Here is a 19,166-nt window from a genome sequence, read left to right on the forward strand (position 1 = left end):
TACAAAACCAAGCATTCCTAACACAAAACTACAAAATAGTCCAAATTCTCAAATCTTCATGAGTGCTGACATGATACCCTATATGAACAGGCAGTCTTGACTTCTTGACTCATAATTCACAGCAAAAATACTGAATAAAATAATTTCCAGGTTTCAGGTAATGGCATATGAAACAAAAATGACTATTCTATTTTAACCTAGGTCCAATATCTCAATTTAAAAAAAAAATGATAAAATACTTTTAAACACAAGCATACTAGGTAAAGTATCTCAACCTGCAAAAGTGCTACTCTAATTCATCCACTTACACAGCCTGAACTATGCTGGGACTGTCTTTGAGTCTAGGAATATATATAGTGAGTTCTTGACCAGCCAGGACTACATAGTATAAATCTGTCCCAATACATAAGTAAATTAATAAAGAACTAAAGTCACGAATTGTAAGCAATAACAATTCTCATTAAAGCCTAGTTTATGAAGGTTCAGTGATCAGCTCATGAAATCTCTGCTCAGAAACTGCCCTCTATCAAGTGCCTTGTGAGTAAACTATCATGAGAATCCTGTACCTGACAAACTGTTCTAACCTTCTGAAACACAGCCCGAACCAAATCAAGAATCAACAGCCCACAAACAACAAATTACTACTGAATCCCTCAATGACTCTGAAGATACGCAAGAAAAGAGCATAGAAGTGTAGAGTTCTCAGATCTTCTTTGATGAACTTGGTAAGAACGAGAAGGTAGGTGAAACCTTTTTTCTGAGATGGCTGCAAAGCTCCTACCACAGCACTGTCTAGTGAGACAGAGCTGGTGATGAAACATCGGCATGGACACTGCTCAACACCGACACCCTGCAGTCCGTAAGCATCGACAGAATGCCCAGTGGACTAAAAACCTCAAGTTTTAATTTAAATATAATATATTAGAGAACAAATGTCCCATGAGTAAACTATAGACTAAAAAGTTGACCTATACTGATTTAGAGCAGAAAAATCAAAATAAATCCTGAGAACTAAGATGCCACAAATAACTTTTAACTGTAACTTAATTTACCAAGGTTACAGAACCCAAAGTCAAATTTGAGAAAACTCAACTGCTAATTCTATACTAACAAGGGGTAGTAATATAAAAAGGAGTTCTTTGTGGTTTCCAAGTGAATAAACAGAGGAAGAAAAACATTCCCATGTTCGATATCATTTTTAAAACACATTCTGTTAATCTCATGTCTATTCACATTGAGAAACAAAATCATACTGTTCTAGGGAAAATGCCTTTTTCAATGAAAACCAATGTACACTTATATCCCAAGCCCTAGCCCTTGCCACCACCAGCAATATATGACTAAGAAGAAAAATAATTCCTCATGTCTATTTATGTCTCATTATAAAACAATGTTACATAAATCCCAAATTCTGACCATCTGTTAAACAGCATGACCAATTTTTCAAATTCACTTATCTTTGAGGACAACTCAATTGAGTGCCAATATAAATGTAGTGTCAAGTTGACATGTTAAAAGATAAGGAGCTGAAAAAGTTCTAATGTGCTGATAAGGAAGGAAACCCTTCACAATCCTGTGATACGCCAATGAAGAACACACAAATAGACAGAGCAAAATGTTAGGAGTGATCATTTACAAGTGATAGGCTATGAACCTGTTAGTACATGTCCACAGCAGCTTCATTTGTACTAGGTAAAAGTTGGAAACAACCTCAATGGCCTTTCAACAAGATATGTTCACCTGAGACGGATTATAAATAGCTCTGATTCATTTGTGTATGGCTCAAGTGAAAAAGTCAATCTCAAAGTCACATATTGTGATTTCATCAATTAAAAAACATCTTCAAAGTAACAGAATTACAGAGTAGAAACCAGATCTGGGGTAGACAGAAGGTTTGGAAGGTGGTGAGGATTGACTATAAAGGGTTAGCTCTTGTCTCTTCCCTTCTGCTCTTCTTTATCAAGAGCCTTGCAGTCCCCAAGCTGTAAGCTGAGTACTACATGGGAAGCCCATCTAATACAAGATGCCAAAGTAGGGCTCAGGATCTGTAGATCAAGGATAGTGTTTGACCAGCTGGCTTGTCCTGCATAGTTCTTGATTTGCTAGCTAGCAAGCAAATAAAATTCTTAAAAGATGTCTCTCAAGATGTCATATCCAGGCAGGGTAAGAAAGTTCTTCACAAAGAAGGGAAGTTGTGGCAACCAGCATATGGAATGTGCAATGTAACTCTGAGAACCAACAGGTAACTGAACAGTGAGTGTCTCACTGTGCATAGTAAACAGGAAAAACAACTGAAGGTCTTTTATCCTAGTAATCAATTAAAAATGATACTATTTGCTACAGCTCTCAAGCAAACTAAAAACTACAGACAATGCTGGGGTAAAAACTAGAGGTATGTCATCTGATGAATTAAAGCCACCACTGTTTAAATGCTGCAAATCACTCCCTAGAATCTAAGTGATCTAAATAAAAGTCCAGCGGCTCTAAACTAAGGCTGACTGTACATGAACTCTAAGTACATGAATTAAGAGTCTTGCAAAGAACAAAAGTGAGGTATTACTCTATCAATCTCAAACTTTACCATGGAGGATAAACTCAAAAAGTGTTTCTGACTGAAGGATGGATACTAAGTCAGTCAAACAGAACAAAAGTCAAGAGAAGGCACACAAAAATGCAGAAAAGAAGTGCACTAAATACATTTACTAGTAGCTTTATTTCTAATAATAAAAATAGCAAAGTGCACACAAAGAAAAAAAATAATGAATGTTTAGATATTAAAACAATACATTAATCAATAAAAAAAATGAAGTATTAATACCAATCAATACAAATAAACAAATAACATGCTTCACAAAAGCATACAGACATGAGAGCTACAATTAATTTCATGACATAAAGTGTTCAGGAGAGAAAACAACAAACTATGATGAAAAAATCCTAACAGTTATGGATGCAAATGACTGGGAAAAATTACAAAGGAACTTTCTAGAATAATGAAAATGTTCTATATCCTGATGAGTTGTATATTACTTAAATGTATGCAGCTGTCTACATTGAACTGAAGATACAAGCTTTTCCATTTAATTCTTCTTCAATTAAAAACAAAATGCATCTTCACACAAACATCTGGGTTGCCTCCTATAGACCAAGTATTAAAAACATAAAATTTAAAGGCAAGACAAAATAACCTTAAAGGATAGTAACAACAGTTTTACAGGCAAAGCAACCCAAATAAGTTGGCCACAATAAAAATCAACAAGAAAGCTTTCACAAGCTGAGATGTCAACAAGAATATTTAAGGCATAAGCACACCATGTGCAAAAGAACGAAGTCATGGATCTAGTGAACTGAGGTGGTCGGATATGGTTAAAATGAAGTATGAGAGGGCTTAGTGACCAGCTGTGAAAGAAGTTAGCTAAGTGACCTGACACAACAGCCATCCATCCACAGCACTAAGTCATCTTAGCTGTCTGGCAATGAGGAACCAGTGAAGTCGTTTCACCAAGGGAGCAAGATCATCACAGATACTTTTATAATAAATAGTTACTACGGCCTCCAGACTACTGGATAAAACCAACAGTAGAATGTATATACTTCTCAAGCATCTCAAGACAGACCACAATCTGGCCATAAGACTTATCACAATAATCAAATAGTATTTACTTTGACAATAGTTAAAACTAGAAATCAAGTAAAGCAAAAACAAGCTAGAAAATGTCCTTCCAGCAAATATTCGGAAATTAAACTATACACTTCCAAATAATATACAGTTCAAAGAAATCAAAGATGTGAGGAGAAAGAATGTAATTAAACACTCAGTAAGACATCTGAAGCACACTTAGAGGAAAACTCAGTATTGTTGTCAGGAAAGAAGGCCTGAAATCAGCAACCTAATGAAACTCAAAGTAAACACAAGGAAGAACAGAGCCAGCGAGACCCCTCTGCTGCCCGCTGCCATGTCGGGCAGATGACCTGAGTGTGGTGACCTGATCCCAGGCCCACAGAGTAAAGAGCACATGAATTCCTGCAAGCTGTCCCCTGACCTCCATTCGAGCATGACTCATCCTCTTTGGCTAGAGTTCAAGGCCAGCTGGGGCTAGAAGAGAGCAACACACATACACACACACATATAAAAATTACAACAAATTAGTGAACTGAAACAGTAAGTCAGGGACAGGAAAGATGGCTCAGTGGTTCAGAGCACTTGCTGTTCTTCTAGAGGATCTGAGTTCAATTCTCTGCACCCACATCAGATGACTTGCCATCACCTGCTCCTGTAGCTCTAGCAGATGAGAGGCCCTCCTCCGGTCTCTACACTGATCTACACTCACATGTACATAATACCGCCCATGAAAACACACACACATATTCATTCACATAATCAAAACTAAAATCAATCTTAAAAAAATAGGAATCAACAGGAAAAAAACAACAAAGTTTCCTTAAGATATCAATAAAATCAGAAAGTCACTTCTGGAAGGAGGCAACAGAGCAAGTATTCAGCACACAAAGTATCAGTTTTATAGGACAAGGATACACCACTATAGATACAACTTAACACTACTCAACTGTGAGAATGGTAAAGGTAGTAATAAAACCACAAATGCATGCCTATAGTCAGGCTGAGAAAAAAATAGACTATATTAACATCAAACACAAAAGCAACTCCATGTGCATTTAAAGGATAGTAAAAAGGAGAATGGAAGGAAGGGAGGGATGATGGAAGGAGGGAGGTAGGTAGGGAGGGAAGGAGGAGGGAGAAGACGAGAGAGGGAGAAAGGGAGGGAGAGAGGGAAAACTGGAAATAGATTTGTGTCCAATAATTGGAAAACTTTGACGGAACTGACCATTTCTTGCAACAAGCTGCGGAGACTCATAGAAGAAATAGATGATCTGAATAGGCCTGCATCCGTAAGAAAAATTTTCAAAGATTTTCTAAGTCTTCCAAAACAGAGAGCACCAAGTCCTAGTAAATTTGAGCAAGCACTTAAGGGGGAAGTTTATCAACGCTCTCCTATCTTTTCCAGAAGACAAGAACAGGAACTAACTCAATTCTGAGTCAAGAAATATGAAACACCAAAACTAAACAATGACATTGTTGTAGGGAAAGAAAATAACATACCAGTCTCTCTCATAAGTTGTAAAAATAAAGTGTTATCAAATCAAATCTACAATGTATAAAACAATTATACTGGGATTCACTAAAGGCATGGAAAGATGGCTCAACACTCAAACAGCAATTCATGTAATCTGTTGTAAACAGGCTTCTACAATGGGCTAGGCACAAATTGGTACACATATGCATAACTGTAAATGGTTATCCAGTCAGTCACACTATGTACAAGACACCATGTGTTACATGGACAACATTGCTGTCTTTGAGAGTCCACAATCTATCCAGAGAGATGGACACTGGGTAAGTCACCACAGCCTCTATCTTGGGCTCAACTAGAGTCCCTGGAAGCAGCAGGACAATATACTGAGAACAACACTGAGTTATGGCTGAAGTCACTGCACAGGCAGATATGCAATGGTCCTCAAGCACAAGAAAAAAAAAAAAAAAAAGTGCTGCTTTATAAAGGGAGAAAAAAAGCCCCAGGGTCTAGTACCAGTGGTGGAAGAGCTAAGACTCAAAATATGGTTCTGGTTTTACTCATCAGAGCAAAAATAAGGAAGACAACTAGGAGTGCTGTCAGCAAGCTTGTAAACACCAGTACCAGGGGCGGTGAAAAGCTGAAGCAAGAGGATTGGCAAGGAGTTTGAAGCTAGCCTGGGCTACATAGTAAGGACACAGGGCAGCACGGGCTGTACAACAAAACTCTGTCAAAACAAACGAAACAAAGGTGGAGGAAGAGAAGACATAAATGCCTAAAAATGAGTTTCTTGGAGCTGCGTGTAATTCCAGCACCAAAGAGGCAGAGGCAGGAGTTTAAGGATGGCCTGGTCCACGTAGCAAATTCTAGACCAACTTGGGCTATATACTGACAGCCTGCCACAAATAGATTGAGGTTCTGAGACAGCAAGAACTACGCAGAAGAACCATCTCCAAAAATCAAAATGAAATGCTAAACACAATGTCTTTCAAAAGCAAGCACTTAAAATCCAGTACACACATAACAATGACCAAAGAATAATGTTGGAAAATGGAGTCAAAAAACGACACATAAAAACTTAGTTCTGCCTTTCAAATATGATAGCTGCCCACAGCTTAGTCACTCTATTAAAAAGCAAGCAAACAAACAAAAACGATGAGCCTTTAAATGTTGTAATTTCTTTGGTGACTTCAGGACTGTCTACCATTTCTAGCTCAGTACTTACGGGGACATTAAGTGCATACTGCAGTCCTTGAGGAAGCCGCTCGTGGGTGTCCATCTGCTCTTCGTCATTTTTCACTGTCTCCTCATGGACCATGAGTTCATCGTGGGATATCATATCCTGTTGTCTCATCTCACTCTCCTGTAACACCTCATCTGCAGCAAGGATCTCCTGGTGAGGCAAACTTCGATCTTGAAGTACCGACTCCTGCAGTTCTCCAGACACGGCGGACTGGCCAGACACTCCTCCCATTACAACCATTGCCCTGGAAGACTGCATTTCGTCTATGCCGCCACATTTAAGAAACAATCCTTCCAGTTTGTCGTCAATGTTCATGCTTAAGTATAACTGCCTAGAAAGACCAAGTGTGGCAACAAAGCATAAAAAATTAGTTTATATGCCTAACTTGGTAGTTTTTTATTTCAAATTATAAAAGATATACATTCAAATAGAAAAATTTTCTAATTCATATAATTCATCTAATTTATATAATTACCATGATTGACCTCCAGAGGCCAGAAAAGTAAAACAAGTTTTCATTTTGAAATTAAGGCATAATCCTAATATACTTCATTACTGAAAATGAACTTTTACACAAAACAGATTAACAGTATAGCTTCAGTTCAAGAACTTTCAGGTTTGAAGTATTATAGTGTCACAAAATGTAAAAGGATGAACTCAGTAAAACAGAGCAGAACACTACCAGGCAAACCACAGATGCAAACAAAGACCCTCATAAATCCTGAGAAGGGCTGTGACGCAGCTTGGTTAGAACAGCAATTGACTAGCAAGCACAAGAAGTCCTCTGCTCAGCAAGGCCAGCAGCAAGTAAAACAGACATGCTGTGTGCACCAAAGGGCAGGAAATCACAGAACAAATGTAACCATTGCTCCCTAGGTGGAAGTAAAGTAAAAGAGCACTGTGCTCTGGTGTCTTTCCTAAATACAGTGTTGAATATCACCTTCAGTTTCATAATGTAAGACCAAAATGTACGTTAGATTCCAATCCCTACTAAAATCAAAATATCCTTTCATTTATGAAGGATATCATCAAGGGAATGACCTTTTCTTAAATGAACACTTCACAGACCTTTATGAAGTGCAGAGTAAACAAAGGTCTAATTCAGACTTGCTTTTCTTGCCCTCCTGGTACCTACCAGATGTTATCAGTCTGGAAAACGCATGACCGAAGAGCAGCATTTGCCTTTACTTTTCAAAACCTTCACAGAGCAAACAAACTCCTAAAGGTCAATCATTCCGAACATCTTACCAAATAGCTGCTATCTTCACATTCTGTTTTACACATTTTTTAGGAAATAAGTTTTCTACAACTAAGTGAATCTTGTTTAAAATAGTTAATTATTCTGGCCAGTTCTTTGGGAATTCTGGCAAACTCTGCTGTTTCTAGACTACCTACAGTTTTCTCAAAGGATGTGAAAAACCCCTAACTTACAGGAATTTACACGTATACAAGACATCCTTTACTGCACCAACTGCTGTCACATATACCATTATTTAAAAAAAAAAATTCCAGGTGGTCGTGGCGCATGCCTTTAATCCCAGCACTCCAGAGGCAGAGGCAGGAAAATCTCTGAGTTTAAGGCCAGCCTGGTCTACAGAGTGAGTTCCTGGACTGCCAGGGTTACACAGAAAAACTGTGTCTGGGCAAAACAAAAACCAGTTTTAGAGTATAGAAGATATTTTTAAAAAAATTTTAATGAGATAAAAAAACCAACCTAAGTAAGTGGCTTAAGTAACTCAGTTTTTGGTTTTATGATTTATCAATAGCAAAGCATGCAGTTGACCCGCTACCTCAGAGAGCACTCCCTATTGTAGAGGATCTTAACTGCTACAGCTTTGATCAACAATTGAAATTCACATTCCTATATTGGGGGAGGGAAGGCAAAAAAATAAAGTATAACATCAAGTTAAACAGTAAGCATTTAAAAAGCACGTTGGACAAGACTATTTGGGGTAGAGGAAGCTCCAAGGACTTTAGTCAGGGTCTTAGGACAGAAAATAGTGTGCCTCAAACATAAAGAGTAAATTAGAAGTATGGAGAAACAATCCAAGGAAAAACCAGGCCTGGCTCTCCAAACCTTTGCTGAGAACAAGCCTATGTCAAGATGAAGCCCCCCCTCCTCACCCATGGTTACTTACTCCCACACTACTAAATTACGCCAGATACTTAAATTGGATAACTATAAACTGTAGACACAGTTTTCCTACAATATCAGAAAAAACTTTACTATCGATGATCACTGCTCAGACTTTAAAATGAACCTTAAAAATATCTATCAAAAAGTGTGTGCTCTTGGCCTAGATTTGGTTTGACTATGAACTGCTTCCCCCAAACCCCAATTATTTATTTATTTACTTACTTACTTACATATTTATTTATTTACTTACTTACTTTATTTATTTATGTATTTATTTAAGGGTTGGCAACTCAATGATGGTGGTATTTAGGGAGTGGGACGTAGCTGAAGGAAGCAGGGCATGGGGCTGGGTCTCTGTAGGACAGTGTCCCTGTCCTCTACTCACTCTCTCCCAAACATTCCTGGCTCGTTTTGCCCAAGACCATATTTTTTTTCTTCCTTTTAAGTCCCTTTGTCAGGCCACCTGACTGCTAGGGAGAAGGGAGATACACAGGCTTGTGCTTCTATTCACAGAAACCTACTTAACATCAACACTGAGCAATGCTTGCTGCAACCTGTGGAAAAACACAACCCAAGCACACAACCATCACACAACAGAATGCCTATACCATTAAAGGGAATGAAATTAGCTATCCATAGTGGTTCTGCAGGAGAAAACAGATGAAAGTTAAGCAACTTTGCAGATAGTAAGAGTCTTCCCATGCATTTTTAAACTGTTACCATGGAGTTTTTTTTTTTTTTTTTTTTTTTTTTTTTTTTTTTTCCCTGTAAAGAAACAACAGTGAAAAATTTAGGGAAAAAAAAAAAAAACTAACAAAGATTCCATAGGGAAAAGGTTAGTCATGAATCTTCTCTTTCAGACCTTGCACCAGTTTCTTGTCTGAAGTTTGGCATCAGTGAGTGCTGGAGAGATGGCTCAGTGGTTAAGAGCACTGACTGCTCTTCCAGAGGTCCTGAGTTCAATTCCCAGCAACCACATGGTGGCTCACAACCATCTGTAATGAGATCTGATACCCTCTTCTGGTGCGTCTGAAGACAGCTAGTGTACTTATATATAATAAATAAATAAATCTTTCAGAAAAGAGAATAGGTAAATTTAAAGTGCAGTGAGCAGCATGTGAGGCAGCTGTGTGGTGTGTGCTCTTCTCTATCTCAGCCACCAGCATTTCTCACTGCAGTGCTTGGCTCATCTGTGTAGAAATCATCTCCACTGTAGCAGTTTGGGTGATGTCAATCAACGGCTACCTCATGCTGTTGTTTTCAGGAATAGATAAGCTGACTCTTAGAGCTGACTTATAACTTCATGTTCTGAGGAACTATGGACAAGTATTTAGAAGCTAAGGTGTGTAGATGTACAAGTAAACAGAGTAAAGGCGCTCTGAGTCGCAGTTTATATAGAATTGAAATGTCAGGGCTTTTTGTTTGGTTTGGTTCAGTTTCTCTGTGTAGCCCTGGCTGTCCTGGAACTCAGAGACCTGCCTGCCTTTGCCTCCTGAGCTAGGACTAAAGGAATGCACCTGACTAAGTTGTAAGTTTTTAATACAAGCTCTTGTCACAATGACTTTTAAGACTCAAGAGAGTCTGGGGACTTGCTCTGGTTAACAGAAGTGTCACATATATATAAGCTGAACATTACTACTTATTTCTAATCAACTATACAAGACACCAAAATATTTATTCTTCCGTTTTCATTAAACTATAAACTTATATTAAGTTTTAAAAGGAATTTTATGCAATTAATGTGAAAAATATTACTCTGGAGTCATGAGTGGGTTTGTGTCTGTAGCATAAGTAATTACAGCATTAGTAGAGGAAGAGGTTTTTACTACATCAAGCTACTTCCAGACCCAAAAAGGCTCTAGACCCGAGTTCATTTTTTGCTCGCTAACTCCATCACCACCACTAAGCTTTACAAAGCCATCACTCAGGTCTAAGAAGCCTTCATCTCCTCTCCGACCACTCCTCACCTCCTTACTGAGTACTCTTCACCTTGAGGCTCACATGAGCACATGCTGATGGAGAATCTAAATTCCCCCTTTGGGTGAGAATATCTCTTTCTACATTTCTCATTTTCCAGTTTCCATTTATTAGTCAGACCTCAATTTATTTTATTTATCATGAGAAAAGCTATTCTTTTTTTCCATATTTATCTTTTTAAACTACCTTATTTCATCTTTTTGTCAAATCATAATGAAGACAATCTCTCTTGTATTTTCCTACATCCAATGGAATTCTTTAAATCCAGCATATTGCTAATAAAAATCAATACTAAAAATATACCTGTCAAAGAAAAAATGGCTGTAAGTTTTAAAATAAAAACAGATTTGAAAGCTTTTTCTAAATTCTCTAAAATCCTTGAAAGCTTTTAGCTCCCTTTCAGAATATACACAGAATGTCTTCACCAGCCACAAACTACCTTTAATTCACCTGCATTCAGGCATTTAAAAAACAGAAGAAGAAAATAAAAAGCTTCTCATTGTAAGATCTGCTTTTCTGTTTATTTGTTGAGATGGTGGTGACACTGTCCCCTATTCTCTGCCACTGAATATTATGGAACTTCAAATGGACATGAGTCAAGACAAAATATGACCGACCGGCAAGCTTACGAACCTAAGTGTCATTTTACTTTCTATGAAAAGAATATTCCCAACTTAGATTATTAATTACTCTCCAGGTGTCAACAAACTTCTCTTTAGAAAGATACTCAAAGGTACTTATTCTGAAGATCAATTATTTCTCTAGCCCATCACCAAGACACTAGGGACAGAATCCAGAGGTATGTGCATGCGAGGTAAGCATTCACCACTGAGCTACATCCCCAGACCTCACAAATGAATCCTGAACCAAAATATTCCCACCAAATCCCTGTTTATTTGGAGGATTTCAGTTACATTAATCTGGATATTCATAGTTCTACTTTATATGCAAATTAGAGAGAAATCCCATCATAAAAATACAAATGTCACCCAGCCAGCTGGTTGTAGTGCGCCTGACTAATTGGAGCACATGGGACCAAGGTAAGAGGACCACTGCAAGTTTAGTGCTAGCCTGCTCAACACAGCAAGATGCTGTCTCTGCAAACAAACAAAACATGTATGTGCAAAAGTGTGCTTGGGGCGAGTGTGTAATGGGTACACATACATATAAGCCTCACGATACCATAGTTGGTAAAATGAATAAACCCGAATTGGTATCAGAATGGCCCTTTACCCAATTTCCATTTCATTCCTATGAAGTTTGCTATGCTCTTACACACTTCAAAATGGAGTTTTGATCGACTCAAAATTGTTTACCATATTGAAAAGCAAAGTATTTCTTCTCTAGGAAGAGTCTAAATTTAGATATATCTCAAATATGTCTTTGTTTTTCTTAGTATTGGTTTCTTGAGACTAGAACCAGTTTGGCTCTGAACTCATAGCAATCCTCCTGCCTCATCTTTCTAAGCATTAGAATTGCAGGCATGACACCATGCGCAGTTCTCTGACACATCTTCATATAAACACCATTTTGCATATTATAAAGTCTTTCATGAAAAATAAGTGTATTTTCAAAACAGCCATGTTCAGTGCCAGCAGCAGCAGAAGACATTGAAGTAATAAACATAATTTGATAGATAGCAATAAAGTTATTAATTAGGATAATATTCTCCATTTTGTAAACATGACAACTTAGATAAAAATGACCATTTTTAACCATAGAAAAATAATCTATAAATATTTAAGGAAAGTTAACAGACATTCCGACATAACAGAAAAGCCATTCAAAAAACCTAGTATCTAAGCACCTAATATATTCCAAATATTTATCAAAATGTCTTCTAAAATGACACAATGAGAAAATAGTGACAATGCGAATCTAAAACACTGCACTTTTGCCAACTCGAAATATTTAAGAAACAGGTATAACTTATCAAGATGAGAAGGATGAGGTGGGAGGGGGCACACAGTGATCTTGGTTACACTGTACATTACAATTGGTACCAGCACAAACTCAAACTACTCATTCCATTTGAGAACTAAATTTCATCATTTTATGTAGCACAGATGTAAGTACTTCTTAAACTTCCCTAGATAACAATGTCTGATACTTTGTTTAATGTGGTAGATCATTGACCAAAATTTGTCTAAGAATAGAAAAGATGTTACCTCTTTAAATCATTATAATTCTATAACTATTTATAAAATTAAATCTAACACAAACTCTAGTGTGACAGACAGCTGGTTATCTAATACCACACCTAAAATCTACTGTCTTCTATCTAATAAGTTATGTTAGGATTGGAGAGATGGCTCAGTGGTTAAAAACATTTGCTGCTCTTACAGACAACTGGACAAATATACATGCAGGCAAAGCAGCCATATACATAAAATAATAAATTGCCTACAAAAAACGCAAAGTATTCTGTTTTCTTCTCTCTACTGACAGGCACTGTAGCAACCACACCCAACAAGCTGGAATTTAAATATTATTGATAGGGCCTGGAAGATCCTTCAAGGGTTAAGAGCACCTGCTGCTATTACAGAAAACCTGTATTAGATTCCCAGAACCTACATGAAGTCTGACAACCACTTGAAGCTCCTGTTTACAGAAACTACTGCCCTCTTCTGGCCTCTACAAGCACTATATGCATGTGGTGCATATACATACAAGCGAGGGGGAGGGGGGGAATGCTCATACACAATTTTTAAAAATCTTTAAAAAATGTTTTTAAGTATTCAGAACAGAGTATAATTCAGTGACAGTATAACATACTTAGAATAAGCAATGCTCTAAGCTCAGTCATCCTCAACAACCTCACCCTACCCCACTCCTCAATGCCAAGCAAAGGTGCCCGGGAGCATCACAATTATGGAAATATGTAAGCTACGAGATAGTTCCTATGATTATGAGGTTATCACAGTAGCCAATTGTACATGTAATACATCAGACTGCTTGCTTATTTTACTATAGGTAAACTTACAACACGTACACATTAGAGCACTGCTTTATCTTAGATTCTATTCCACAAGACAAAAGGGCTCATTCTGGTTCATGGTTCAAAGCAGGGAAGTAGAGGCAGCAGGCACTTGAACATAGGAGACACCTGCATCCGCAGTCAGTGAGCAGTGAAGGAAGCGCACTAGCTCAGCTTCACCTGCTGCATCTGATACAGTCCAGGAGTCCCCGTCACAGCATGGTCTCATCTACAGCTGGGATGAATCTTCCCACATCAGTTGGCCCCTCACAAACAGTCTCAGCTAACCTTAACCTAGGCAACCCCTTACTGGTAGGCCTGTAGGCTCAGCTTCTAAACAACTCTAGATCCTAAATAACTGACAACATTAACCGTCATTTACATTTTACCAATATTTTTAAAATATATGGAAGATACAATTACATTAATAGTCTAACATTTCTCCTTAGAATAAAAAATTTCTTTAGATATTCTGGAAAAGGTAATGCTGGGATGGTGGAGTAACACTATAATCATTATTAAAGAGATAATTAAGAGAAAAACTGCTACTGGTAATTACACAATATATTGATCAGTTTCATCTAAAAAATGTCTTTAAAAGCCAGGCATTGTGACACAAAGCTTTAATCCTAGTACTCAGGAGACAGAGGGAGGCTAAGTCCAAGGCCAGCCTTGTCTACAAGGTAAGGTCCAGGACAGGCAGGACTACATGGAGAAACCCTGTCTTGAAAAAACTAAATAAATAAATAAGTAAATAAATAAATAAATAAATGAATGAATGAATGAATGAATAAATATTCCCTCAAGATATGAAAATCCAAGCTGAAATTATTATACAAACCCAATATAAAATCTATCATCCAACAAAAAAAAAAAAAAAGTTTACACTTGAGAAAATTAACTTCAACCTAGCAGAAGCCACTAAAAACACTTTCCTAGTCCAAAACTATATATACATCAGTGATCTTCATAGCTAGAATGGATACCTCAAACTGTGTACTATTTTTATTCATGACTTAATTAAAACACAGTCTACAAATAAATAAGAAAGGTACTTTTTCAAGATTATGAAACATAAAGATACCTGAGGCTGAAGTAAAAACGAAGACTTCAAGGAAGGGAATGCTGTTGAATTGAGAAAGAAATCATGGTTGAGTTTCTACCTTTCACAGGCTCCAGAAACTCTTGGGATCCTCTCAGTCACTTGTGCCATCCAATTCCTACAAAAAGAATACATAAAGGATAAGCAAAGATATTCCACTCCGTGAGGGAGAGCATGCTGCAACGTAGTGTGTGCAAGCTGTCTGAGTACTGCAGCAATAGTCATCTAGGGAGCTGTGCCTGAGGGAGCGAGGGCACTGACTGAGATACACAACAGTGGCAGGTAAGGAAGGAGAAGCAACCCCGATTTTCAAGAAAAATTGCCTTGGGGCCAGAATGATGCTCAACAGGTAAACATGCATGCTGCCAAACCTGATGACTTGAGTTTGATTTCTGGGAACCACATGGAAGAAAGGAAGTTGGGGGGGGGGGGGGGAGGAGCTGACCTCTGACCTCTACATGATCTCTCTCCCCCACCTGTTTTGAGTATGGATGGATGAATGGATAGGGTTTTCGGTAAATATATTTTGCCTAGTCCTAGAATCTACAACTGAGATATAAAATATTACATCAAACTTCAGAGAGCTATAGAACTATAAGGTAAGCAGCCATACAAAGACACTAGTCAAATCTACTTTATTAGGTCTGTGGACTGGTGTGGCAATACATGCCTTTAGTTCTAGGCCAGCCTGGTCTACATGGTGAGCTCCAGATCAGCCAATCTATACAATAAAACCCCTGTCTCAAAAGGGGGGGGGCTGTGAAGTGAAAGAGAAATACAGGGTTCATAAAATACTGGTATTTACCAGTAGTGTGTATATTCACAGCAGAAAGAGCATCATCCTAAAATCATATAAGCATCTAGACATAAAAATTGAACATCAGAGTTATCTTAGAAATAGTATGGGCTGGAGAGATGGCTCAGTGGTTAAGAGCACTGACTGCTCTTCCAGAGTTCCTGAGTTCAATTCCCAGCAACCACATGGTGGCTCACAACCATCTGTAATGGGATCCTCTTCTGGTGTGTCTGAAGATAGCTACAGTGTACTTACATAAAACAAATAAATCTTTTTTAAAAATGCTTGTATAAAAAAAAAACAAAAAAGAAATAATCATACAGAAAATGTGCAATGTAACCTATACCAAAGAGCACAGGCTATACACAAGCAAATGTTCTGACAGCAAGCTCTTGTGAGCCAAGTATCAAACAAAGGAAAGATGTTATAAAACTTCCTACCCTAGGAGGTCCGAGCACATTTTGCATCAGATTTACAAGCAGTTCTGATTGACGTATTTACAATGGCACAAAGGTGACAAGGCTAACAGTGCCCACTTAAGCACAGACAGTACTCATCGACCACCATTTGGGGAACAGAGGCAGTGAGTGATCTCTGTGAGTCTGAGAACAGACTAACTACACAGTGAGTTCCAGGGCTACAGTGAGGCCTGTTACAGCAAAGGATAAACTTCCAAAACTTCTACAGGCATCTGAAAGTTCAAAGTCAAAACTGTCTGTGCTCAGTATTCTACTCCTAAATTTTCCTGAATGTCTATGCTTATGTTTTTGTTAATAAAACATGTACAAAATAAAATGAGATCTCTTTTTTGAACAGGACTGTTATCACATATAAACAATATGATATTAAAACCAGCACAGGAGAAATGGGGAGGAACAATGATCTAGAGAGGCAACATTGTATCACATACCATTTCAACAGTCACAAGATACTTAAAAATAGCAAATAATCAAGTCACACTACTGGGTCAGTAGCAGGGCACTTGCATAATATGCTTGATGCCTGGTTCAGTCCTCAGTATGGCCCTCAGAATGCTAACACAAGCCACTATGGGGGCTCACACCTTTAACCCTAGCACTTAGGAGGCAGAAGCAGGAAGATCTCTTAGAGTTCAAGGACAGCAGGATTTGCTAGGACAACATGGGCTACACAGATAGACTCTGTTCAAAAAAGCAATACGGAAAGGAGCAGAGGGACAGGCATATATATTCATCAAAATCAGAAAATGTAGAGTGGTTCTAAGTGTTTTCATGGGTTAATTTAAACAAAGATTTCAAAACATTTATTGTGTTTTGTTATGTTATGAACTCAACTTATGTTTCACATTTAACTATAAAAACAATCATCTAGCAAGTCAAATTTTCAATAAAGCAATTATTTCAAAGAACCTATAGAAATTTGGAAATAGAAGAATGAGATTATTAAAATACAAAAATGTATGTTACATATTCAAAACCAGATTTACACCTGCAAAACACAATCAGTAGCCTGAAGTGTTAATCTGTACAAATTACCCAATTAGAGTTGACTAGATTGCTCAGTGAGTGGGGGTTCTTGCTACCAAGCCTGGTGATCTGAGTATATGGACAAGAAGGCCAAATCCTACAGACTGTCATCTGTCTTCTATATATGCACAAGCAAGAACAAACAAATAAATATAGTAAGTTAATCTTTATTAAAGAATCAAGAAAATTATCCAATTAAATACAGAGAGAAAAATAAAGAGCTCCAGAGATATATGAACCAACATCCTGCTTACCAATATTTCTTAATATAAGAATGAAAGAGAAAAAGAAGTAAAATTTAATAAAACAGAAGCCAAATATTCCTCATATTTGACTATTTTTACAAAATAAGCTTACAAATCTAGGAAATTCAATCAACTTCCACTGCAATAGATTTAAGAAGAGCTATTCCTGGGTCAAAAGAAAACTGCTGAAAACAAACAGGGGGAGAGGAGCACCTGGACAGCAGGAAGGGAAGGGCAGTGTGTGCAGGACACCACTGTGCTGGTCTGAAGGCCTACATGGTCTGACCAAGGTTTCTGCATATATGCTATGTATGGTCTTGTGAGAGCAGAGGCCGTCTCTGATTCTTTTGAATGCTTTTGAGACCCTTTTCCTCAAACTGGGTTACATCATCCAGCCTTAATACGAGGAGAGGTACCTAGTCTCACTGTAACTTCATATGCCGTTTGTCTCATATGCATGGGAAGTCTACCCTTTACTGGAAAGAAATGAAGGAGGAATGGATTAGGAGTTGGGGTGGGAGAGAGAGAAAGAGAGAGAGAGAGAGAGAGAGAGAGAGAGAGAGAGAGGGAGGGAGGGAGGGAGGGAGGGAGGGAGGGAGGGAGGGAGGGAGAGAAAGTGAATGTTACTGCAAATATATAAATATCCTATAACTGTTAATTATATTGTTTTCTTTCATGTTGTCTGATAAAGGCACAAGTTTAATACAAACACCAAGACAGGCTGCCAAGAAAGAAAAGGATCAACTGTCCTCCTAACATAAAAGAACTGGGGGGATCAAAAAAGAGAGCAGGTTAAGTGAAAAGACAATGGCCTTCAACACACAACTCCGTAGCACTAATTCTCCTCAGTGTGTTTACACAGAGCATTCAGCACTATCATGCTATTCTTTGAAGGTGTTATGCAATCATAAGTTACCTCTTTAAAACATGCCAGGTATAAGCCCATCCCGCCGGATCACTTGGCTAAATTTCCAAGCCACTGATTCTTCTCTTCTATCCTGTAAAAGTATGAAAATACAAGTTAGTAACTCCAAAGAACTGAATGAAATACATTCTTACAGCTAGGCAAAACAGTTGTAACGAAATGTGAAAAATCTAACAAAATTTTTCTCATAAGTAGATATTTCAGGATTAATTCACAACTAACAATTCAACTGCAATAGCCTATCAATACTAGCTGTTTATCAAAGACAGTAAGTTGCAGTTTAAGCTTCTAGTTAAAGATTAAGATGTCTTGTAAGTTAGGACAATTCTGACTAATTTTAAGGTAGACAAAAAGCACAGATGTGCTGCTGGTGTAACTGGATAGGAGGATCAGAAACAAGCTGTGGACTGCCTGGGCTACATACAAAAGAAATAAAAAGATATAAACAGGCCTACGCCATGTGTTGATCACTCACATGATACCACTTATTTCTTAATAAAACCCCAAAGCAATAATGTCACTTCCTGAAATGGCTAAATTTATTAAAAATGTAATTTGAGGGCTGGAAAGGCAGCTTAGGGGGGAAGAGCTATTGCAGAGAACACCAAGTTCAATTCTCAGCACTCATATTGGGAAGCCTATAACTCTAGTTCCAAGGGATCCAATACCTGCTTCTGAACTCTACAGGCACCTGCACACACACTGCTCCCCACACACACAGTTTAAATAAAAATGTTGGTTCATACCCTGAATCAAAGAGGTTGAGCCAGGAAGATGCCCATTAAGGCCAACCTGGTATACAAAGTAAAATAAATCTGTGCTACTCAGAGCCACACAGCCAGATCCTGTTCTGGGGAGGGGAGGGGAGAGAGGACAGGCAGTTGTGAATGTACCTAACATCCAGAAGGCTCTGGGTTCAATATTCAGAACTGTATAAGCACAGTATGGTGGTGCATGTCTATAGCTCCAAACTTGAGAAGGCAAGAGATCAGAATTCAAGGTCATCCTTGAGTATAAAACAAGTTCAAGGCTATCCTAAGCAAACGAGACTTTGGTTACTCACATCCTCTTCCCCTTTATCCCCAAAAAGAAAAGAAAAATTAGTTGAATGTAGATTGTGAAAGTAAAATATATACACACATATACACACACACACACACACAAAA

At 38.0% G+C, this 19,166-nt stretch overlaps 1 protein-coding gene across 7 annotated transcripts in view; it reads right to left on the reverse strand.

Moving 5' to 3' along the window:
• The window catches only part of ZNF148 (zinc finger protein 148), a 102,107-nt gene that overhangs the window by 43,168 nt on the left and 39,773 nt on the right, over positions 1-19,166 (reverse strand). For 4 of the 7 annotated variants that reach the window (XM_080919129.1, XM_080919128.1, XM_080919131.1 and 1 more), the window contains 3 exons: positions 17,992-18,073; positions 14,591-14,647; positions 6,319-6,667 (listed from right to left, as the gene is read on the reverse strand). In XM_080919129.1, the coding sequence (XP_080775255.1) occupies positions 6,319-6,667; positions 14,591-14,640 (399 nt within the window). In that variant the 5' untranslated portion in view covers positions 14,641-14,647; positions 17,992-18,073. Of the gene's footprint in view, positions 1-4,847; positions 4,916-6,318; positions 6,668-14,511; positions 14,648-17,991; positions 18,074-19,166 lie in introns of those variants that run through there. The other 3 variants (XM_080919132.1, XM_080919134.1, XM_080919133.1) reach the window with 3 other exon arrangements.

The sequence above is a fragment of the Micromys minutus genome (assembly GCF_963924665.1).
Source record: "Micromys minutus genome assembly, chromosome: 7".
Classification (NCBI taxonomy): domain Eukaryota; kingdom Metazoa; phylum Chordata; class Mammalia; order Rodentia; family Muridae; genus Micromys; species Micromys minutus.